Source organism: Pseudonaja textilis, chromosome 1 (assembly GCF_049901715.1).
Source record: "Pseudonaja textilis isolate UNSWEBS1 chromosome 1, rPseTex1.2, whole genome shotgun sequence".
Lineage (NCBI taxonomy): Eukaryota > Metazoa > Chordata > Lepidosauria > Squamata > Elapidae > Pseudonaja > Pseudonaja textilis.
Genome location: NC_141990.1, coordinates 39,274,476 through 39,300,740, shown reverse-complemented (window position 1 = coordinate 39,300,740; position 26,265 = coordinate 39,274,476). Strand labels below are relative to the sequence as shown.

The following is a 26,265-nucleotide window of genomic DNA, read 5'->3' as shown; positions in this document are numbered from 1 at the left end:
CCTGTGTAACAGCACTCCCTATGAATATATCAGCACCAACCCTGCTGGCATTCAAAAAACCCATTAACACCTGGTTTCCACAGGAAACCACTTCGAGTCTGATTTGAGAGCTGGGATCCACCTCACAAACGGACAGTTAAGCTATCATTTCCTGGGTGCAGTATATTTGATTTGTATTATGTTATATTTTGCTACTGAATTGCAGCATAATAGATAACTAAATATAACTAGCAGTGGTTTTTTTGGCCTAGCACTGCATGTTTTTAGTGTGTTTTCTAGCAGATATATAGAAAATTTATGAGCACATATATAACTGTGTCTCTCTCACACGAAGGCGACAATTTGGAGTTATTTTAATTTTAGATATATATATAGTGCCTACAATAGAGTACTAATTTTACCAACAACCAAAAGGGCTCAGAATTATTCCTATCTAGATGGTAACACAGCTCAGAGAGGCCCAGTCCAAACAGTATTTGTATTATTAAGTAAGTGTGATGACCCAGGCCGTGGCACAAAGGCAACACAGTCAAATAAGCAAGAAATGTGCCTTTAATACCTCCAACTTTGCCCCCAATGTTCAGGTTACCTTCGGCTGGAGAAAAAACTCTCCCAAGAACAGTCTTTAAGTGGAGGAAATTCAGTCCAAAAACAAACTACATTCAAATTGTAAATAAAAATCCACACAAACCATGCTGCGGTAAGTAACTTGACAGGACAGGAGAAGGAACTGAAGACTTGAAAGCCCAGCAAAACATACACAGTTCGGAAGACGCCAGGAACCCAGATAAGCCTCCAGATAATTCACGATATGCTCCTAACAACTTCGTTGTGTGCAACTTCCCTTTTTAAATACTGTGTTCCCAGCTGCAGCTAATGAAGGGAATCTGGGCCCTTTCCTCCTCTGTAAACCATGCAACTCACGTTCCTCCCTTCTCTGTTCCTCCCTGCGTGCCTTAGGATGAAGGCCTGGGTCTTCCTCCGAATTCCCTCTCCCTTGTTCTACCTCTTCCCTGCTCTGCTCAGCCAGCCTTTTCCTTCCCCAGTTTCTTCCACAGCCAACAGAGCCACACTCCCACTCCCCGTCAGCTGCTCGGCCTCCCCCTGCGAATCAGATTCTGACAGGAGCATGACAGTAAGTCTTCTGTTTATGTATGCATTCATTCCTCCTTTCATAGTTCAACAATCATACTAGAAAGACTCTAAATTAAAGACAAATTTCCCAGCCTACCTGTTTTATACTGCAATTGTGAGAGGTACAAAACTATAGCCCAGGTAGACAGACATATGTGAAAAATGTAGGAACAGTCCAGGGTCAAAGAATTTGTGATTTTAAGTAAAAGCCAAGTCACCAGTGCGTTTCACACAAAAATCATCTTCTATTCACGTAGTCCTCAGTTAACAACAGTGATTAGGGCCAGAATTTCAGTTGCTAAGCGATGTGGTTATAAAACACAACAGACACCAATGATCACATCACATAGCAAGGAAATTCTGGCAGTCCCTGTTGCCATCATTAACCAAATTCCAGCAGTGTTAGGTAAGGAATCCAAGCTAAGACATTCTTAGCTTCGTCCATCCTTGCCCTGAGCCTAAGGAGACTGCCTCCTCTTGAACTCTCTCCTCATCTTGTCCTTCATCTTTGACCACCCTACATAGCAGCACTCCATGGTGACAATGGCAGCTGTACTGGGCTGAAGAAAAGGCCCAGAGCCTTTAGGGGTCAGCTGATTGCTGCCACCCTGAGGCCTCTATTTCAGCCCCAATACTAACAAGGACTGCCACTTCAAGCCAGCCACCCCAGAGCAAAGCTTAGCCACAGTTGCTGCCCTGTGCTCCAATGGCCCTGCCCAACATAACTTCACCAAGACAATGTGTGTTCTCCAAGCAGCATGTACTGTAGTTCTCCAAATTGTGCACAGCCTCTTTGTGTGGTGCTTCACGGGGTTTCTGAGGGTTTCCAAAGCATCACAAGAAGGCTGCACATGTATGTAATGTGGAGAAGAGCAGAAGGCTTGGTGGGGTCAGCAATTGCCTTTCACAGGGCAAAGCCAGGTGCACCTTACCAGCAATGGGAAGAACAAGCAGTTAAAGGTCATTTGGGGGTGGAAGTGCAGGACAACAGAGGTGACTGAGGCTGGCACTGTGGCACAGGGTTTGAGGTGGCATTCCGAAAGGGCAATGCTGGCACAAGCAGCACTGGGGCTGAAGCAGAGACTCAAATTCTGACATGTGACTAATATGACTCTAGAGAGCTGCAAAACCTAACTTTACAGGAACTGGATTTTAAATACCATTTGTTCAGTGTTGCAGAAACTTTGACTGTCACTGAACAGATGGTCATTAACCAAAGACTATCTCTTTGTGTTTTAATTAAGCACTGATTCTTATCCAGCCCAAACCCAACACATTATAGTTATAGTACCAGCTTTGAAACAAGGGAAGGCAGTAGCATATAATTTGAAGTTGGTTTAATAAATTGCTATGATCCAATGCTAATAATCATAGCCTTCGATAAAATGGGAAACAATAGTTAATCGCTTATTAAAGTTAGCACTTTCATAAAAAATAGTTCATTTGTTACTTGACCTATTGGTCTCTTGAAAGTAAAATAGAAACATTCTGAAATATATGAAGGAATAAATTGAAAATAATGGTATTAAGACAATTCATAATGCCTTTTCTTTATCTTGCACAGCAAAAAGCAATTTATACAAACAGGAAGCATATTAGAGTCTCAAAACAATACTTTTATAAAAATTACCACTGAAATTATATCCATTATATGTAATTCCATTATATGATGTACAAGGTGTGCCCACAACAGATGAGAAATGTGTTAATTTGGAATTTTAGTTATATTCAGTCATGTTACATTTAATAAGGTTTGATTTCCTGTCATTAAAAGCAATAAAAACAAAATTATTTCAAAGCATGCTCTGAATCTTATTTATTTAGTCAATTTACACCCTCTTTTCTTGTGCAGGAAATATCCAAGGTATACATTTGAGCTCTAAATTAGTGATAAAAATCTAGTACCTTCCAGGTGTTTTGAACTACAATTTCTATACCATATGGCCAACATACAGGTATTATATATTTTGTAATCCAGAATTGCCTGCTCTATATTATTTATTCAAAACTACTTATTTATTCAAAACTAAGAAACCCCACATTTAAAAAAGCTCATATGGTGCTACCTATTAGGGAAGAAAAGGAAAGCAGAAAACACACTGCCTGCTTGACTTTCCTTTGTTTCATGTTATAATGTTGAAATATGCATGGGAAGTTAATTTTAAGATGAGCTCATCTTTCTGCCCTCTCTTTTAAGAACTGTATTTCATTTTAAAATCTTGCAATAATCAATCTACTAAAAAAAGTTTTTAAATGCACCAGTATTTTTGGAAAAGGTTAGACAAGAATAATATCCTTTACCAATGGTCAAAATATTCCATATTTTTCCTCCAGTTGGTTCAAATTTGCATATTCCCTATTTCTTATCTAAAATCCATTATCTGATGCATGTAGCAATTATCGCATTATTATAGAAAGAATACTCAACATTCTTCCATATAAATTCAAACACAGTGCTTCAAAAGGCAACAATTCAAGCATCCAAGTGAAAGTCATCAAAACAACAGAAATGTAATGGCAAACATCCTATGTATGACTTAGTCACAATGTGTTAAGTTCATCCTTGCTGATTATTAATAAGCAGTCTCTTATCTGAGAGATTAATTTCATATCAAATAACACCATAAACAGAAAAGATATAGTGGGGGGGAATAACTATATTGCACAGACAATATACATTTTGAAGTTCTGTTTGCTTTAAGAATTGTCAGCTGTGAGAAGTGTAAATAAAAAACCAAGTACCTAAACGAAGAATAAGAAAGATTTTCCTGTTGAAGCTCTAAGGAATTACAAGGGTCAAACTGCAAAACCAGTAACAGTAACAGTAAAAACAGAGTTATTATTACCTTTATTGTCAGAGTACAATATGTGTACAATGAGATTGGCTGAGCCTACCTTCGTGCATCCCCACCCCCAACACAACTCACAGTGAGGACAGAAGTCCCTAACCCAGTGGCAATCTTATTACACTATGTGACCTTGCTGCACAACACACCGGCCCCACAAGTCTATCATACTATGTTGACATGAAGTTATTTTCCGTTCAAAAGTCTGACAGCCCACGGGTAGAAACTGTTCTTCAGCCTGTTGGTGAGCCTATGCTTCTATATCTCCTACCCGATGGTAGGAAAGTGAAGAAGTGCTGACTGGGATGTGAGTCGTCCTTGAGAATTTTCCTCACTTTTCTAAGACAGCAAGCCCTAGCGATGTCATCTAGTGGTATCAGGGAACAGCCCATGAAGTTTTGTGCTATGCTCACCACCCTCTGTAATGTCTTTCTATCCGCGGCTCTCAAGCCAGCATACCACACTGTAAGCAACATGTGACGATGCTTTCTATTGTGGACCGGTAAAAGGAGGTCATCAGTCGTTGTTCCACTTTATTCTTTCATGAGACCCTAAGGAAACGGAGTCTCTGTTGGGCCTTTCTGGCTACCTGGGTTGTGTTGATTTTCCAGGTAAGATCTTTGCTGAGGTAGACTCCCAGGAATTTAAAGGAGGAAACTCTCTCCACACAGCCCCCTCGATGTAAAGTGGGGCGGGTTCCTCTCTCTTCTTCCAGAAGTCTAACACCATCTCCTCTGTCTTGCTGATGTTTAAGTGCAGGTTGTTTTCTAGGCACCATGAGGATAATTTTTAACCTCCCCCCTGTACAGTTTCGTCTCCACCTGTAATGAGATCCAGTATGGTAGTATCATCTGCAAACTTAATGATCACAGTGGATGGGTCAGACGATACACAATCATGTGTGTACAGTGAGTACAGGTAGGGACTGAGCACACAGCCCTATGAGGAGCCAGTGCTAAGCTTCAGTGAGGTGGATGTGACAGACACAGCCCTCACTGTTTGTAGTCAGTCCCTCAGAAAGTCTTTGATCCAGTCGCAAATGGAAGAGGGAAAATCCAAGTCAGTCAGCTTTTTGATAAGGATGCTCGGCAGAATAGTATTGAAGTATTGAAGGCCAAGTTGACTAAACGCTATATAGGAAGCTATCTTATACTGTACAAGATCATAGCATTATCTCTATACTGACTGTTATTAGTTTTCCTGAGTTTCAGCCACAAATTCCCAGTTCTGTGTGGAAATGTCCAGAAGTGAATCGCTGACCTTGGACAATAAACAGCAATAGCACTTAGATTTATATACCACTTTATAGTGCTTTACAGCCCTCTCTAAGAGGTTTTACAGAGTTAGCATATTGCCCCCAACAATCTGAGCCCTCATTTTACCTACCTCGGAAAAGATGGAAGGCTGAGCCTGGTGGGATTTGAACTGCCAAATTGCAGGCAGCCAATAGTCAGCAGAAGTGGCCTTAAGTACAGCACTCTAACCACTATGCCACCAAGGATCTACATAGCAGTTTACACTGAATTTTGGAAGTTTGAATCCAGGATCTTCAAGTCAGGTCACTGAATATTAAAGTGTGTTTACTATGTTAGCAATTCTTATAAATTTCTATTGTTTTTCTCTGTGACAATTCAGTTAGGATTTCATAAAGAACTAATTAAAAGTCTCCCAAAACAGATGCTCCTGCAAATGTATTACAAACCAAACAAAAACAGAAACTTGGCATTCTAGTTATAAAATGTTGAGTAGTCATTCACTTCTGATCTTTGTGAACCAATGAACATTTCATCATGATTACCCATCAGTAACTACTTTTTTTTAATTCCTCTAAGTTCAAATTTGTGATATCATTTGAAAATACCTAGCCATTTTGTCTCCTGCAGGCCTTTTTATTCTATTGTTTTCAATTTTTCTAAGCATCAGGAGCATTTCCAAAGGCCTGCTTCTACATCATTTGTCATTGTTAGTGCTTCCATTGAGTTGTCTGGTTTTGCTGTATCCAGTATTGAATGGTTTGTTGTTATTATACTCTCACATTTTCTCCAGCATCATAATTCAAAGGCCTTCATTTTTCTTCATTTAACCTTTCTGAGGACCACGTACTTCCACTTACAACCACAATTGAGCCCCAAATTTCTGTTATTAAGTAAGACATAAAGACATTTGCTTCATTTTATGACTTTCCTTGCCAGTTCAGCGAATCTGGCTTCCCCATTGACTTTGCTTGTCAGAGGTTCCCAAAAAGTGACCACGTGACCCTGGAACACTGCAGTCCTCATAAATATGACTCAGTTGTCAAATGCCTGAATTTTGATCATGTGACCATTGGCTGCAATGGTCATGCATGAAAAACAAACTTAAATCACTTTTTTCACTGCTGTTATAACTTTAAATGGTCACTAAAACGAACTGTTGTAAGTCAAGGACTACCTATAATTAATAGTAATAGTAACTTTGTTGGAAGTATGATCTCCCTACAAGTCAATATTTTGTCTTGATTTGTCATAGTCCTTACTTATCTGGTCCAAGCAGCAGATATCTTTATTTCATAGTTAAAGTCATCACCTCCATAGATTTTTGAGTATTAGTTTCCCTAGAGTACCTCTTCACTAGTTTGCATGGAATTGGCACTTATAGTTGATATAACATTTGCTTTTAAAAATTAATATTATTACAGAAAATAACAGCAGCTTTTGCACATCCATCTTTCACCTTCTATTAGAGATTTTTTAAGTGTTCCTCACAACCATCCAACTGGTATCAACAGTATATCTTAATACTATTTTCAGTCAATTTAATTTCTATTTCTGATTTTCTCCTCTAATTTTGTCAAGTATATTTTGCATATAAGCTAAATAGATATGACACTGCATAACTCTGATATGCTTCTTTACTAATTTTGAACCACTGAGTCACTCCATATTCTGTTCTAACTGCTACTGTTTAGTGAGAATATGAATTGTTCAGTATGTAGATGACTAATAGTATGCACCTTGCTTTAAATGCTGCCTACAATTTTTGTCTATACTCTCCAATTTTTAGTATAATCAATAAAGCAAAAAGAAATATGTTTTGGAATTATCTTGTCTTTTCCATTAACCGTAGGATGATCTGCAATGTGATCCTGGCTGATCTGCACCTTCTGAATCCAACTTATATCTCCAGTAGTTCTTGATATATGTATTGCTGAAATCTGGACTCTAAAACTTGAAGCATTACCTTATTAGCATATGAGATAAGTGCAATTATTCAATAATTCGAGCATACTATTTTGCTACTGGAATATAGATTGATTTTTTTTCTAGCTCATTGATCACTACTAGGTTTTCCATACTTGCTTAAAAACTGCAAGCTGCACCTCAGGAACAGTATCTAGAGTTGGCCAAAGTCATTGACTGAGATGGGTAGCCATAGAAATTGAATGAATGACGAACAAAATACTGTTCTGCTGGAATTTCATAAATTCTTGCGACTTGCCCAATATTTTCTGGGGCTAACTTAAGTTGCCAAGAGCCACTTGGATAGTGAGTTGGGCAGCATATAAATCTAATAAATAAATATATATTCTAAAATATTTGGTTCCAGCTCAGTCATGATACTGGAACATAGATTTTTGGGCTGAATAGGGTCAGAAAATAAATAAAATAGATAAAACATTAATTGCTTCGATAGCATCATTGACACAATAAACATGAATTTGAGCAAATTCGGAAGGACAGGAGAGCCTACAGTGTTATGGTCCATGGGTTCGAAAAAAGATAGGGGAGCTCACAGTGCTGCGGTCCCTGGGTTCACGCAGAGACTAGTCTTCCCAACTATACAACAACAAAATATATTAATAAAGATAAGCAAATAGACGTTTCAGTGCCTTATTGGGGCAAAGGATGGTCAGTCCTTTAGTCTCATATTCTGGGAAAAAAGGTTCACTTTCAGATTCTTAATTCATTCAGTATGAAATGAATGCCAGAATTTTGGCATATGATCGCATTTGGGGTGCTTGACAACTGGCTTTGCAACTGCAGTGTCCCACAGTCACATGACGACAATTTTTTTACTTTTTTGCCTCACTTACCTCCAGTTTCTGACAAAAAAAATGGGTATAATGGATTTGTTTAACTATCATCAAGTTTTGCTTAACAATTGCCAGGAAAAAAATGCCAAAAAATTGTGTTCAGACATGTGATGCCTCAACTTATGACTGCAATTTTAGGTTCAATTATGGACATAAATCAAGCACTCCTTATATTATGCCACAAATGAGCATAGAAGTGTTGGACATCAGTTTCATTTGCAGTTGGATCACAGACCTAGATTACTGTAATATCAAAAGGATTGCCTTGATTCAAAACAAGATAATTCTGTCATTGACTCTAGCACTTCTTTATTAATCATGACATCTATTGTTGCTTCCACAATTTTAATGTCCACAGTAGATGCTCTTCTGATGTTAAGTGACCCATTGGACTCCACTGATTTCCAAAATTTCAGCATTCAGTCTTGACATTTTTGCTGATATGGTTCCGACTTTCCAAGTATCAATAACAAGTACATATTTACAGCAGCATATTTCCTTTTGCCTTTGGACAAATCAACCAAATCACATCAACCACAAATACACACACACAGTGCCACTTATAACTGTCCTATGCTCCTCCATAGCAATGGAGCTCATGTTCCACTATCTTATAGACATTGTTCAGGTTGTGAGTATTTATTTGGTTTTCTTGGAAGAATATTGGAAAACATTGCTATTTCTTTTTCAGTTCACACCAAGAACAATGCATAAATTAATGAAATGACACAAGAGAATTACCAACACTAAATTCTATGCAGAAATGAGGATGACGACTTTTTCAAAATTCTGCCAAATCAAGGGAATTAAAGAGAACTTGTCATAACAATTACTGGTAGTCCTTGACCATTCATTTAGTGAGCATTGAAAGTGGCAATGGCAGTGAGAAAAACGACTTACAGCCATTTTTCACACTTATAACTGTTGCAGCATCCCCATGGACATGTGACCAAAATCAGGATACTTGGCAACTGGCGTGTATTTATGATGGTTGCAATGTCCTGGGGTCATCTATCACCTTTTGTGACCTTCTGAGGAACAAAGTCAACGGGGGAGCAATTAATATTACTAACTTAACAACTGCAGTGATTCACTTAACCACTGTGGAAAAAAAAGTTGTAAATTGGGTAAAAACTCACTTATTAACTGTCTTGCTTAGCAACAGAAATGTTGGGCTCAATTGTGGTTGTAAGTCAAGGACTATCTGCACATTAATTAAAAAAGGCTGAAACTGACAAGCACATGGAAACTGAGAAGACAAAAAAATACTAGCACCAAATGGAAAAGAATTCAACTGGATCTGTTCCCAAATGCTGCCCTCATTTTGCAACAGAGGCTCAGTGACCAACGCTGACAAAACATCTACTGGAATTATACCAATGGCTCTGACTTCATTTTCCCCCCTCACAAATCTATCCCTTAGCAACTTGCTGGCTAATTCAAAGCAGTACAATAAAGAAATTTCAAGTGGAAGCAGCTGTCCCTATAAGCATGTAAGCACTCCCACAATGGATAGCAGAGAAGTCATCATAGGTTAGGAACTAGAATAAAAACTAGATATAAGAAAAAGTGGGAGAAACATATTGATTCCCTAGACTAGAAAATACTGTAGGAAACAATTGATAAAAAACTATGCTTTCCAGTGACATTAGAAAATGGATGGCATATACCCTCTTTTTCTCTGCATAATACTTGCTCTCCTCTTCTTTTCCAAGGACAATAGGGCAGCTTGCCAGTCTACAAGGCTGCCCACTGCATATTAACGAGATTCACCACAGCCAATTCATTATAAATCCAAAGCGGTCTTGTGCCACTTTTCAATTCCAGAAACTTGAACAAAGTGCGTTAAAAAGGGAGTGAAACACTGTATTGGTTTAAGCAGTCAAAATGTCAAACAGTTAACATCCAGAGTATCATTACTAATATGGCCTCAATTTCTGATAGTCAGCCCATATATTGGATATATTATTTTTTAAGAGATGTTCAGAATATTTTGAAATTATTGTATTTCCCTCAGCAATACACTTTTGCAAAGTTTGTTGGCTAAATACTCCCTGTCCTATTTTGAGAAGAAGAAATATAAGGGATGGCCTCTTTTGAACTAAAGATAAAGGTACTGTTAAAAACCGTGTATACTTCTACAACTTTCTCTTTTTAAAAAAAATCAGCACACACTAACAGACAGATAAGAGAATAATAGAGTTGGAAGGGACCTTGGAGGTCTTCTAGTCCAACCCCCTGCTCAATCCCCTATTTCAGACAAATGCTGCTCAATCTCTTCTTAAAAACTGCTAGTGTTGAAACATTCACAATTTCTGGAGGCAAGTTGTTCCACTGATTAATTGTTCTAACTGTCAGGAAATTCTTCTTAGTTCTAGGTTGCTTCTCTTCTTGATTAGTTTCCATCCATTGCTTCTTGTTCTGCCTTTAGGTACTTTGGAGAATAGGCTGACTCCTTCTTCTTTGTGGTAACCCTTAGATCAGGGGTGTTTAAATGTGGCCTGCAGGGTCAGCCTGGAAATAACAAAGGACTGGCCCATGGAGCCTCTGGCAGCCAAAATGGAGCACAGGGGGGCTGCGCAAGGCCTCCCACACCCCATTTTCAGCCTGGACAGCCTCCTGCAGCACTCTTCCAAATTCATTTATGTAGAATTCAGAAATGTACACCAGAATCCTTCTGTGAGGGAGATGGGTGATTTCTACATTTGGTAAACAAAGGGTTTTTTTTGCCAAAGGCGCCACTTCTGTTAACAATTGTAGTGCACATAGGACTGAAGCAAACAGCAGGCGCAGATAGAGGCAAACATGGTTGAAAATGCCAGTTTTACTTACTTTCTTCTATCACTTCTAAACAGCAGATTTCAGGAAAGGGAGAAATAGTTCTCAGAAACTTCAAACTGATCTCTTACAGAAGCCATTGGAAATTAGAAGGTTACAAGTCAGTGGTGGGATTTGAAAATTTTTACTACCAGTTCTGTGGGCGTGGTTTGGTGGATGTGGCAGGGGAAGGATACTGTAAAGTATCCAATCAGAGGTGGTATTTGCCAGTTCTCCGAACTACTCAAAATTTCTGCTACCAGTTCTCTAGAACTGGTCAGAACCTGCTGAATACCACCTCTGGTACAAGTACCTTTTGGACCACAAGCTGCCCAATTTAATCAGGTAAAGAGTATCCTTCAATCCTTTTTATATGAGAGGGTATTTCCTATGCCATCTTCATATTTATGAAAAAGGAACTATTTCTTTTTAAGAAAAAAGAAAAAAACATAATCAGCACTCCTGTTTGAGTATATTCTTTGCTGTATGTACTCTGCAATGTAATGTCCCAGCTCTAAACTAAATAAAAACTGCACTGTGAATGCAACAGTTGACAGATCAGAAGAAATGGCTGTTCTTCTGGCAGAGACTGGCTTCCTTCTTCTAACACTTTACATTTTACCAGCATCTTGTTCTCACTTATGGGGTCCAGGACAAACAAGGCCTTGTTATCAATGTTGGCTCTGAAGTTGCCTTTGCTCTCTTGCTCTCCAGAAGTCAGTGCAAAGCAGTCAACAATGATTTATCAACGGAAAGGTCATGGCAAAGAAATAAGAGCCTAGCCTAGCCTTTCCCTCTACATGTTTTGAAAGTACAGGGAAGCATTTTGTTTTATTTAAAATATAAGGTAGTATCCAGATAGTACTACACCGTGTAAATTGTCAAGCTTTTATATCCCACTAAACCAACAGGTAGCTGGTTTGTTTTGGGTTTAGTGTGTTATTCAATCCCATACTTAGCTTGTGAACAATGACTTAAAAATTTAGAATGCAGCATGAACATAACAAACTTTAGATTAATGAACAAATTATGAATAAGCAAACTACACCATGTACTGATGTAATGAAATGTATGAATGACCTTGAGGAGTGAAGGAGAGAGGCAGGAGCCTCCAGTCACTTAACAGTAAGAAAAAAAAAAGGAAATATCCACTCTAATGGTTCAAACAGTAAAAAGTTAAGGCAGAAAGTTTGTGCCTTCAAACTTGCAATGTAGAATTGCAAGAAGGTAGAATATTGTCCTGTTTCCTGTACAGTTTACTTGTGAAGGCTGATATCTACATAAAGCAAGCATGCATTAGTGTCCAACAGAAGCCCCCTTCAAGCCACATAGAGCTAATTACATTTTTCATCTCTACCTCAGCTATTGCTCTGCCCTTGTTGCTTTCCTTACCACTTCTCAGAACCAGCAGCTATGTTGGCTGGGAATTCTAGAGTCTTCAAGCATACCTGGAAGAAGCAAGTTGGGGAAAGCTGCCCTAGAATTACTCTAAATTTTCAGTCTTTCTTTACTTGCTTGTGTTATTTTTGGCAGTCAGTCAAACAAATAAAGTCACAAGTAGATATATTCCAATAGCAATGGAAGAAAATTATTCCAAACTTTTTCAAACAGAAGCTGCTGTTTATCAGCGGGATCAATTTCATGCACTAACAAGTTATACATTTATGCTGCCACATGGACCCTCCTGAACTTTTAATTATCTTCAAAAAAGCACTGAAACTCAAAGCATTCTGAGATTATTATTGTAGTGATACACCTTTTATGACTTATGTCCAGTTACAGCTTTTTTCCCTTGAATAATGTTCATTTTGGGAAAATGTGTCTTGTTTACACTAGATTAAGAAATGGAAGAGGCCTGCTGAATTCTGTGGCACATAGTAGTTAATAAGATGCCTCAAAGAAATTCACTGTAATGAAGATTGGAAGTCATTCTTTATATTTATATTATATTCTCACTTTTCTCTTTCTTTTCTTCCCCTCCCCACCTGCATTTTACTCCTGCTATTATTTGTTTAAACTTTATTTCTAGAATTAGATTTTACCACTATAATAAAACACACACACACACACACACACTCTCACCATCTGGTGAGTGCCGAAGCCGCGGTTGAGACCCGGAGCACGCAGCACTACATCAGTAAGATGGCACCCAAAGATGGGTTGCTGAGAGAATGCCTGAGGCAGCAGCAGATGTGGGAGGAAAATCAAGCAGAAGAAGTGCCATGGCAAGATAAGACCCTGCATGGGATGTACCATCGACAGATAGCTGAGGTGGCAGATATTGGGAAATCCCACCAGTGGCTGGAAAGTCTGGACTAAAAAACAGCGCTGAGGCACTGATCATAGCAGTACAAGAATATCAAGCACCAGGTCCACAGAAGCAGCGGTCCACAGGACCCAAAATGCAGGATAAGCAGACAAGCCCCAGAGATAGTTCAACACAGAGTAGCAAGGTGTGAGATGCAGGCTGGAACAATGTACACTGAACAGCATAATCAAGTAGCTGGCATTGTGTACAGGAATATCTTTACAGAATATGAGCTAGACCTTCCTAAATCAAAAATGGAAGATTCCACAAATGATTATGGGAAATAAGAAAGTGAAGATTCTATGGGACTTCCAGATCCAGCAGAGAAGCAGGTATTGGCCAATTAACCAGACAAGAACCAAAAGAAAGTAGAGTGATAGATGTAGCGATACCAAGTGACAGTATGAGAAACTACCAGGGCCTTAAGGACAAAGTCCTTTTTTCTTCATGTAAATTGCCTGTATAAACAACAAGTACCACCATTTCTGCTCCAATCATTGCTTTAAGGTGAGAACATGTTAGCAAGATTACACCCGATAATTCCAACTTTAACTATGAAATATTACAGATTTCATACAAATACAACTGCAAAATAAAAAGTTCTGGAGGACAGATCTGAAAACTTTAAATATTCTACACCAGAAACAATGAACCTCTAATTACAGAAAATAATGGGTGCAACTCCTATCTGAATAGCTGTGTCTCAATAACAATCAAAGATATAATCAAGATAAATTGCAGAAAATACCATAATTTTATAAGGTGCAATGTGCAATTATGACACTTCATTACAGTTATCCTTATATAAGTTACAATAAAGCAGTTATAGTAGTAAGTTAAGTATATAGGGCTGAATTATATAGTATTTAAGAATATGGTATTTAACATCTAATGGAAAAAGGCTGACTTTATCAAACCTGGGGTTTGGCAAAGAAAATTACTCTACATACTGGTACATAGAAAAAAATGTGCTCTTAAGCTCTTTATCAAGTTTTCAATTGTCTTTACATTCTAAAAATGAAAAGATGGGAGTAATATGTTTCTATATGATGTAGATATACTATGTTAAATATTGATCCAGTTTTATATTCATATGGTATATTTCCTTTTCTTTTACAATTTCCTTAAAGTTCCAGTTTAAAGCTTATCAGTTGTACAGAATGTTCCAAACTGCTTAACATATGTTTAGATGCCATACAGTAAAACCTTACTTCTAGAATCAGCATTAAAATATTAAAACATTAAAACAATGCCATTTTACCCTGCTATTTGAAAACTGGACTCATTCTTTGCTTTAATTAAAAACAATGATCAATCCAGTATACAGCCATGCTATCTATACAGACCTATTGTCGCTCAACAAGAAGAGTCGGCGGCTATGATAGAAGCTAAATGTTATTTTATTTATTTTTAAAATTAATGGAAATTAAATGTAGTTAATGTGATTATTCTTCAATAATGTATTTAACAATTTCCTTCTTCCATCCAAATAATTATTGAAGCTTATTTTTGAAGCTTATTTTGATCTGCTGCAACTAATACATTAAGAGAAAAGTACAGTATTTAGCATGGCTTTGCCACACTTTTCCTGGAATTTCCAAATGTATCCAGGACTATGTGAAGACATTTTTATACATCTGATAAAGTGGACTCTCTAGTACTTGAAAGTTTATGCCTTTAAGATGAAAAAAAAAGAATTTTACTAATATCTGTGTGGCTCATATCTCCAGAATAACAAAACCTCAATCCTAAAAAGAGATGGGAAATTATTTTCCCTTCAAGAGTGCCATGCTGAACACAATAACAAAAGTGGATGAAACACCTCTTAGCCAACTCTTCTGTATCCATTTCAGCCCACCCCTAAATACTTCAATAGGCTGCTAAAAGGAAAGATCATACTTGGTAGAAGTCTGAACTATCTGCTTGCGAACCATTTAGGCCAAGGGCTACAACTTATCCAAAGCCTGATTCTAAAACCAAAATTACAAGTCTCCTCGTTGGCTTTCTTTTCTTCATACCATGTACTTGAGCTGTAATGGACACCAATTCTTGTAATATCCAGCAACCTGGGGATTATGGGAATTGTAATCAAGCAATTCTAAACAGCATTAATTTAGAGAGAAGGTTAGAACAGAGGTCTTCAAACTTGGCAACTTTAAGACGTGTGGACTTCAACTCTCAGAATTCTCTAGCCAGAGGTTAGAACCTTATTAAGACAAGTTCATAAGAAAATGAATAGTTGTCATTTTCTCTCTCTCAATCGATTTCTCACCCTAATCAGAGGCTGGATTTGTACAACACATGAGACTATGTCTTTAGTATGTTGTGCAAACTGAGCCAATGTGGTTAGTTTATTGTTCAGAATGGAAGATAAACTGAAAAAATTGGTACAAGCAATCTACAATTACCTTAACCAGAGGCAAGCATGCTGTGGAATTATAGCCAAATTCTCCCAAAATTAGCTTAACAAACATGGTTTATTCTTAAATAAGAAAATAAAATTGAAGTACTCAGAAAACAAACCTAGAAAGTTTTTTTTTAAAGACATTAATTCAATCCATTACCTCTTCTGAATTCTCTGTTGCATTACCTCCATCCTTTCCACTGCTGCTGCTTGCCTTTGTAGTGCTTTTAGTAGATTTTGGAGGCTCCTAGAAGAAAGGCAAAAGAAATGAAAGATACAAATGCAGAACCAGCCAAGCATATTTAGATGCAGTGATCCACAAAACTGTCCTCAAGATAAGTACCGGTACGATGCAAGTAAAAAAACAGATACTTTCCTATAAACAAAACTGCTATACTATACCATATTGCACAAACTCATGTAAATTGAAATCCTTTTCCCAGCATAGGAGAAAGATCTGTGCAAAGCAAGCCACTGTTGAAGCAGTTCCCCAGAGTGATTTGTTCTCCTTTTAGAATGGTCACCCAATTTTGTTAAGCCCTTCCCCTCTACCCCACCCCAAAGTGCCTGTTTGACTGTAGTTTAGAATGAACTATTGAGTCTCTGCTGGGCTCTGCCAAGACAAGTGAATCTAACTGATATTTTTCAGTGGGATTTTCTTAGACAGCAAAAAATTAAAGAGAGAGAAATTTGTGCCAGTTTAAAGATCAACACATTTATCAAGTTTGGTCACCTCTAAACTCCACAAGGTACATAACAGATGCATACCGTATTCTGAACTAAACTACAATCTACAAAAATGTAGTCCATAACAAATCTGTTAGACTTACTGCCAGAAGAGAGTTGATAGATTTTGCTACCAAAGACAGCAATGCAATAAAAATAGTAATAGCATAAACTGAATTGGTCCTACTGTTTGTTGTGAAACTAGAGAAACTAGAACTGATATACTTCTACTTTTATGACAAGAAAAAAGGCAAAGTATAATTATCATCATTCCAAGCAAAGGCAAAAAAGTTTCCACCTATCTTTAAGTATTCAAAACATATTGTCAGAGGTACAGTACTGGTTTTTTTAATGACTTTTAAAAAAATCTGTCACTTATGGCAACAGCACAATTCTAATAATGTATACTACAGGAAACATTACTGCATTTTGTTCAAAAATTTTGAATATTGTATTTCACCTTGCAGACTACAACATACCCTACTGGTGGATTAAACTGTATGTATCTTATACAGGTATGAATTGTGTCTTTTTCCTTAGTTACAATTTAGATTTCTGTTATTCTTTTTTGGGATGCACCCAAATTATGTTAGGACTATGCAAAATCTTACAAAGTTGATATTTAGAAACATATTTAAAAGAGGAAAAATATAAGATGCAGGAAAAAGAAAACCCTAGAACATACACAATATACCAGCAGATGAGTCCTATAGATGTCTTCTCAAACATAAACTTGCTGAAATCAGCTGAGCATAGTTGTAAAAATGTGTAAAAAGTAAATGTGTCAAGACTAAATACATGCAAAATATATTAAGCTTGAAATACCTGTTTGAAGTTTGAAACAAGCTTTTCCAATCCTACCAGAACTGTTCCAACCTACTTTGAAGTTAAAATGGCGATTTAGCACTCAAAGCACTTTCAATGATGTCAGACAAGTTTGAATTTAAAATGTTTTATATACTAAGTCAAATATTGGAGGTTGAAGCAAGCTATTTTTGCCAGTTCAAACTGTTGATGCCTTAAAATAGTCTCTTCTAGATTGCTAAAATGCAGTTTTCCAGGTTTTAAACACCTATCTTTCTCAGCTGGAATACAAAAACACAATTGACCTCTAGATAATACAAAGACATATTTGTTGCTATCTAGGACACATCCAGATTTTTACAACCTAGACAGCACTATTGTTAGCTCTAGACAGAACTATTGTACTTAGACATGAACCTGAAATCTGCAAGGAAAGCATGACCATTTTCCATTACTGGACACGCCATATTTCTCAATCTTAGACTTAGCATGACTGTGTACTCTACAAGGGCTACCTCTTCCCTGTGATTGATCAATGTATTTCTGTCATGTATTGTATATGCATTCATGAACTTCACACCAATATTACCTCACATTCTACTAAAATGTTCTTTACTGGTGTGCCCTTTTTATTATTTGATCAGATCTGTGCTTATACTCTAAGTCTTCCTGGTATACTTTTTGTGGATTTCTGCAACCTAGAGGAGCAAAGCCAACCACCTACTTGCAATTATACACAACTGTATAAGTATTGTCAATTACATGATTTTGTAGATGTGTCCATTTAAAATCTACAGATTCTCCTCAACTTACAACCATTTATTTAACAACCATTCAAAATTACGACAGCACTGAAAAAAAGGAGTTATATTTATGATCACTGGGGTGTCCTCAGGGTCCCATAACAAAATTCAAGCACTTGGCAATCAATATATATTTATGACAGCTGCAGCATCCTGGGGTCACACCAACCTCCCCACAGGGGATTTCCAACAAGCAAAATTAAGTAGAATGACAGATTCGCTTAATGACTACAGCAGAAAAGGTTGTAAAATCAGGCATAATTGACTTAATAACCACACTGCTTGATTGCTTCCATCCACATTGATGGAAGTCAGGTCATAACTGTGGTCATAACTCAAGATCCATATGTACTATGCGCCCGTATCCTCAATGTCTACACAATGTATTTTGCATCTGCACATATGGCATACAAAATCTTTCCTGACACAATTTGTTCTATTTGTTCAAAGTGCTCCTTTCTCAAACACACAAACGTAAGCATCCACACACTTGTATTTTTTGTATATTAGTCAAGTAATGCACCATTGGAGAATTATGTCAGCCTGCACATGCACAGCCCTTGAATTTGCTTAATCTCCAGCTCCTTAACAATGTTTTTGGAACAAGTACACAGTTTTGTCTATATTTATCTTAGGTATTGCACAATCTAGTAAGAATGGCAACAATGGCTGCCATGTGTTCTACAACTTCCTAAGTAAGTGTAATGCTGGATAAGAGGGCAGTCTCTTTAAGCCTACCTATCTTCCATACAGATGTCTGCAAGGCCTATCTATGTCACAGTGTCCATCTGCATACAAAAATCTGCATGAACGTGGAAGACCAGGGGATAACACGCCTAACAAAGAGAACAGTGCTTCTGCAACTACTGGCATATTAAAAATCTCTACTACCAAAGTGAGAGTGTGCTTTTTTTTTTTCACTCTTTGTAGCACGATCTTCTGTATTGTAACACCGGGGCAATCTCTACCAAATCGTCTCTCCTGTTTCCGCAACCAACCCTCCTCCTTCTCCCTTCCCCACCTCCGCAATTGTCTATGCATCGTGCAGTCGTCGTCCACTTTCCCCTTTCTCCCCAACCCGCCGCCCCTTTTGCACATCTTAATCTTGAACTGTAATCATAGGAGCACCGGCATTTTCCATTCCGCGATGCAGGTACATCTACAGTCCTTTTATTTGTGAACAGGCCACTGAAACGCACAACTTCGATCCGCCTTTCCTCTCTGGAGATTCCTGCGAGAGTTGCACGGGTTTTGTTTTGTTTTTTAAGCCGGTTTTCCCTCTAAACGCCTCGCACTACAAACCCCGCCGCCAAAGGCCTTCGCCAGAGGTAATCTAAACTGCATTGTCTGCACCGTGCGTGTCGGTATAAGCGCGCCGGGGCGACGTCTGCATGTGTGGCAAACCTAGGTCTGCTTGCACGCAGGTGTGCCTGGATCGCTTCCTGGAACTGTTGCACGACGCGGATCCTGCGTCGCCCGAAAGGACTGCTGTGACTCTTACAAATAAAAGTGCTGCAGCAGCCCCCGTAGCCGCCCTGCCAGCCTGCGGCTTGAGAGACGCGCGGGTGGGGAGGCTCCTCTCCCGGCGGAGGCCCCGAACTCGGTCTTTGCCAGGCCTGGGCATGTTTTTTTTGGCACGAGGGCATTTCCGTCTTCCTAACAGAGCATCCTCCCGGCCTACCCGTTTGCTCCCCTCACCTTCTCTTTTTTCAGCTTGTAGGGCATCCCGGATCTTGAAAGAACTACGAGCTGACCCGCTCGGCCTCTCCCGCCGGCTCGGCCTCCACTCTCGGTTGTCCTCACTGTCGCCCGCCTCCCTCTGCGCAGGAGTGGCAGATCCTGCCGATTGGGCCGGCTGCCCCCAAACCGCCTGACGACGGATTTGTCACGTTTACCTCATTGGCCAGAGGTCATGGCAGCGAATTTTCTCATTGGTTGCTTATCTCAAGCCGTTTTTGAAGGACGGGAGAGAGGCGGGAGGAAATGGGAGAGGTTTTTGCCAGTTTGCAAAGCAATTGTGATTGCGGCCGGGAGGGAGGGGACGCGCACAAAATGCTGGGCGGCTTTGGGCAGTGCTGGGATTGGCAGGATGTGCAATGGGGGTCGCCATTCCTGCTTTAAAGAAGTTGGGAAAGGGCGCGTGAAATGTGTACAGTACATGAGAGTCATTTGTGAAAAATGGGATTATCGGTCCAATGTTACGCAGGTTTTCTGTGTCATTCATTGTCAAGGAGAAACAGCCCAATAGAGAAAAATCCACGGAGAAATTTTTGAGGAAGCTATTCGGAAGAATGACAACTGCATTGCAGTTAATTTTGCTTGCGTTAAAAACAAATATTTATATATGGTATATCGTGACTGGAGGTGTTTTGGTATTGCTGGTTTGTTGACACTGTGCTAATTCGGTACAATAATTTCCTACTGTTGGAAGTTACCCCCCCCCCCCCACCGAAAAATGAAATATTTCAGGATATATTTAAAAGGCAGAATATTTCCCCTAAAAGAAAAGTAGAAACTCAAGAGAGGTAGAAACTCAGCCCCCCTACCTTTACTAGCGGGCCATTAAGGCCTGGGGCAGTCTATTCTACATAACAAAGGTCTACCTCCTTCAGGCAGAGCCATAACAGGAATCTCAAAGCCTTTTCATTACATCATCATCCAGCCAGGCTCAACCAAGCCTGGGACTCAGGACAGCCTACAGAGTTGCCCCTGCATGGCCCATGGGAGTCTGACAAGCTCAAATTCAAATCCCAACAGAGGGCATAAAACCCAGGAACTCTCAGCATCTCTTCCCCTTTTTTCCACCCAGGAGCTCCCAGGCATGTAATTCTGTCCAGCATTAAACCATCTTTCCAAGCAGTCACCAAGTTTCCAGTGTCTTTTTCCCCACTTGGAACTGAACCCAGAAGGATATTTCTTCCAACACTACAAATATGAAAACAAAAGTATCCTAAAGCTATTCTCTGATATGAATTAAAACTTATATTATGCAGACTAAAATTAGAGTGAAGTAAGTTTAAATTTATAAGAAATAAATTAACTAGATTATACCATACTCATTGAAAATGATTTTTTTTCAATCAATAAAACATATACAAAAAAAAAGATTTCCCCCCCACCACTTTTTTGGTATAGGGTTCAATAAACTTCACCCAGGCTGGATTTACACAATTTGGTTTGCATTAGGCCTTAGTTTTCATTCGCTGAAATGAAAACAAGGCTGAAATTTGAGACATCTTTGCTGGGATTGTGGATCTCGCACTCATTGAAGAAAAGCAATATAAAATTAAAAATTCAGCTGTTATGGAAAAAGTATATCTATACTTGAAAGAATTATTCATACATCATGAAAAATGTATACTATTAAGTGCTATTATTTACTGAATAAACTTCAGTTGCTGTGATAAAACATGTTAGGAAAACAGAAATGTTCCTTAAATGTTCCAAATTAATACAATTTTACCAAGCTAGTCAGTGACTTTTTCATCAACATGATTAGGTCAATTAGAAATCTAGTCTTTAGATAGGCTATATAAAAGTTATACTGAAAAATAATAGATTGAAATATCAGAAGCAGTTTGAGAAGAAACATTGTGAAGATTTATAAATATTACAATCTTGGAAAACTATTTTCCCTTCTGAAATTAAATGAACATGTGCAGTTTATGATAACTATATTGAGTTCAGCTGAATTTATTTCAAACTAAAAATACATAGGACTGGATCAACAACATATGTGAAAAATATATGCATTCTATAATATTTAATCAAATATACTCCCCAAAACATAAGTATGCAATGCCAGGATTTGTAGCAATAGTTATTTGATTAGATAACCCCACAAAAATATCATGATAATCAACAGGAATGTTCCTGTAGTATTATAACAAATATTGTACACTTATTGCACAGATTATGATAATCACAAAGACCCCAAGATGGATGTTGTAGGAATGGTCAGAAAAATCAGTCCTTGAACATTATTTATAAGCATACTTAGCAGAAATAAGTGGTTGAACAGAATGATTTATTTAAATATGGTTCTAAAATTGAACCAGCCAAGGGATTCTCAGATCCTCTCAGACTGAAGAGAGGAAGGGGAATGGGAGAAAGGTTTTTCTTGCTTTTATCTGGGACTTTGATCCGGACAAGTCACTGCAATTGAAAATAGAATTTTATGTGCCACTAAGTGACAGACTCTTAAGAAGCTTGTCTCTACTGAGTTTTTCCTCTTTTCCTCCAATTTGGCATAAGTATTATAGCCTTTTCTGCCAACTTGAAATCACTGTCCTTCGGAAGCAAAATTGACAAATGTTGCTTCTTGCCAAGACTGAACATGATGTACAGAGTAGCAATAATAAATGGAGCAAAGAGTGGAATCAACCAAGTGTGCACAGACTAGCAAGCCATAGAATAGCTAAATGGCTCTGGCTGAGGTCCACAGTTCTTTCAAGAACAATTGTGTATAAGTAGTCTTCATTCTTTGGATGGCTATTTGGCTTACTCTTTCAAATCCTAGTAAGAGCTGATGGTAACCCTTTTGTTTTATTTATTTCGGGGGAATTACACATCTGGAAAAGTAGAAGGTTGGATTTTATTTAGGAAAGAAGAATAGAGCACCGAAAAGTAAGAATGACTCTGAGATGTGACAGCATATTAGATGAGATAAAAATATGCTCTGATTATCCATTTGTGCCCAGAACATCCAAGCTAAAACATTATTCTACTCCAGTGGAACACACAAAACTATACAGAAAGTCTCCAGGTTGCAGGTTCCATGACTTGGATTCACTAGCCACCTGATAAGACTGCAGTGTCAGAGATACCATAAATTTCTGAGCATTGAGAACAAAGCTGAGGAAGAGTGAACCCTTCTAGAATTAGATGACCAGCCCCAGGATAAGACTTCCACTTATTGAATATATATTCATGTAGTTTTACACATTACTTGACTAGGAAGCAATGTATGACCAGTTACCTGGTTACCTGGACCAGTTACCTTAACATTTATAATTAATATTAGACCTCAGATGTTTCAAACTGTCTCCCGGAAATTAAATTCTTATGCTTATAAAATGCACCTAGGTTTATCAGGTACAACAGCCCTATTTGACAAAATTTGTAGAAAGGAAATTACAGTATATGGATGGACAATCAGTGAATGAGATATACCACCTTACTTGATCACTCTGAATAAAAAAATAGAAATATTATTTATGCCATGTCTTCATGCTAGAGATTCCATTAATCCATCCTGGGAAGAATTTATTTCAATATATAGGTGAAACTCAAAAAATTAGAATATCGTGCAAAAGTTCATTTATTTCAGTAATGCAACTTAAAAGGTGAACCTAATATACGAGATAGACTCATTACATGCAAAGCAAGATAGTTCAAGCCATGATTTGTCATAATTGTGATGATTATGGCTTACAGCTCATGAAAACCCCAAATCCACAATCTCAGAAAATTAGAATATTACATGCAATCAATAAAAAAAAGGATTGTACATAGAACAATATCGGACCTCTGAAAAGTATAAGCATGCATATGTACTCAGTACTTGGTTTGGGCCCCTTTTGCAGCAATTACTGCCTCAATGCGGTGTGGCATGGAAGCTATCAGCCTGGGGCACTGCTGAGGTGTTATGGAAGACCAGGATGCTTCAATAGCGGCCTTCAGCTCTTCTGCATTGTTCGGTCCCATGTCTCTCATCTTTCTCTTGGCAATGCCCCATAGATTCTCTATGGGGTTCAGGTCAGGCGACTTTGCTGGCCAATCAAGCACAGTAATCCCACAGTCATTGAACCAGGTTTTGGTGCTTTTGGCAGTGTAGGCAGGTGCCAAGTCCTGCTGGAAAATGAAGTCAGCATCCCCATAAAGCTCATCTGTGGAAGGAAGCATGAAATGCTCCAAAATCTCCTGGTAGACGGCTGTGTTGACCCTGGGCTTAATGAAGCACAGTGAACCAACACGAACAGATGACATGGCTCCCCAAATCAACACAGAATATGGAAACTTCACACTGGACTTCAAGCATCTTGCAGTGTGTACCTCTCCATTCTTCCTCCAGACTCTGGGTCCTTGGTTTCCATCAGAAAAGAGGACTTTGGACCACTGAGCAACAGACCACTTCTGTTTTTCTTTAGCCCAGGTAAGACCCTTCTGACGTTGTTTGTTGTTCAGGAGCGGTTTGACAAGAAGAATACGACATTTGAAGCCCATGTCCAGAATCCATCTGTGTGTGTCGTGGCTCTTGATGCACTGATTCCAGCCTCAGTCCACTCCCTGTGAAAGTCCCCAACACTTTTGAATGGCCTTTTCCTGACAATCCTCTCCAAGCTGCAGTCATCCCTGCTGCTTGTGCATCTTTTTCTTCCACACTTTCCCCTTCCACATACTTTCTATTAATGTGCTTTGACACAGTACTTTGGGAACATCCAACTTCTTTTGCAATTACCTTTTGCGGCTTTCCCTCCTTATGGAGGGTGTCGATGATGGTTTTCTGCACAACTGTCAGGTCAGTCTTTCCCATGATTGTGCTTCCTACTGAACCAGACTTAGAGACCATTTAAAGGCTCAGGAACCCTTTGCAGGTGTGACTTAATTAGCTAATTAGAGTGGGATACTTTGAGCCTAGAATATTGAACCTTTTCACAATATTCTAATTTTCTGAGATTGTGGATTTGGGGTTTTCATGAGCTGTAAGCCATCATCATCACAATTATGACAAATCACGGCTTGAACTAACTTGCTTTGCATGTAATGAGTCTATCTCATATATTAGGTTCACCTTTTAAGTTGCATTACTGAAATAAATGAACTTTTGCATGATATTCTAATTTTTCGAGTTTCACCTGTATATTGCTGAAATGACTTGACCTCCACAACAGACTTTGAAAATAAGGGCTGTCATAAGTCATAAAGCTAAACATTTTATAAGGTACAATGAGCCCAAGAGTTCAATTCCCAATAGAGAGATTTGAAGCATATAGGATCTAAGGTTAACGTATGTTTGGCAGATAAGTCCCAATAAGAACCAACCAGTCATACACTGCCTTCTGTTGATCAGGAAAAGAGTAAAACTATAGGAATGTATATTAATAGTCTCCCCTGTGAGGGAGAACGTCTAGTATGAGGCCATGACAAAGATAACAGCTCTATCTCTGAAGGCTGAAAGCTCAGACAAGGAAGGTATATGCCACTCATGGATTGTCCGGATATTTCAGGGAAGCATAAGAATAGACAAAACAGATCAAAAGCTTGTGACCCTTAAGTAAAGAAATTCCTAAGGATAAAATTATTTAAAAGGTACTGCATCCGCAGAGATGTAGAGAAAGAAGTTCACAACTGGGTGATATACATTGGGTTATTATTTGCCCTGATCTTTTCAATGTGTCTGGTGTTCTTGGATAAAAACCAAGGAAATATTGCCGTGAGGTCCAAGATGCAGAAAAGTCAGCAACTATTAGAATATGGAGATCTACCAAAAAGGAAATAAAAAGACAAGTCATGTCAAGAGCTCCTGTTTGGTTGTGAAGAATAGTAATCAAAAGAATCAGAAATGTGCATTTATGCACAAATCTCACATTCTATCCAGTCTTCTGCCAATTTCTGTTTTTTGTACCTTCATATATGCATATATGAAAAGATGTAGAAAGAGAATTTCCTGCTGCTCTGTAATGTCTTAATCTTGTGGATATTAAGGGCAGGATGTTGACAATCTTTGGAACATATTTATGGGTTTCTAAAATGCTTTGATCCCACTAATACTTCTCGCAACCACCTCAATGAGTGCTCTCGCTTGCTATGGCAAGCTTTCTCTTATTGGCTTGCATTACAGTAGCAGCTGCCACATTTCTTGATGGATTTCAGTGTGCTTGGCTTTCATCCAAATATGGATACAGCAGCTCCGCAGCTCAGCAGTATCTGCTGGGTGGGTAGAAAATGATTGCATTATGTATGTTGCAAATCCCAAGACCAGCCTGTCTCACATGTGCCAACCAATTATAAGGGTCTATGGGCAGTGTCTAGGGTGGATGGGCATTTGAAAACATCTTCCTCTTTCATGTATCCCATATGAATGCTGGTTGTCAGTTTTAGAGCACTAAAGATATATCCAGATGTCATCATTCCCTCCCACAAGGGACTAAACCAACAGCTACCTAGCTACCACATGCCAAATTGCTAGTCCCCATCATGGGAAACAAAGGCTTCCCATGTCTGGCATGAAAAAACAAACATCTGGCACTGAGGAATAAGCTGTAAGGATTTGGGATGTTGGGGATACTTGTTCTTTTATGCTCAATACTTCCTTTTCTTTGCAGTGAACCTACTACATGCATTTACCA

The 26,265-nt window shown here is 38.6% G+C and overlaps 1 protein-coding gene across 4 annotated transcripts in view; it reads right to left on the bottom strand.

Moving 5' to 3' along the window:
* Positions 1-19,735, bottom strand: part of PPP2R5D (protein phosphatase 2 regulatory subunit B'delta) — a 55,423-nt gene extending 35,688 nt beyond the window's left edge. For all 4 annotated transcript variants that reach the window (XR_015743313.1, XM_026695905.2, XM_087931726.1 and 1 more), the window contains exons 1-2: positions 19,613-19,735; positions 15,742-15,828 (exon numbers count right to left, since the gene is read on the bottom strand). Coding sequence is in view for 3 of the 4 variants with exons in the window: in XM_026695905.2 (XP_026551690.1) it covers positions 15,742-15,828; positions 19,613-19,639 (114 nt within the window). In the remaining variant the exon portion in view is untranslated. The remainder of the gene's footprint in view (positions 1-15,741; positions 15,829-19,612) is intronic.
* Positions 19,736-26,265: the final 6,530 nt, after the last annotated feature.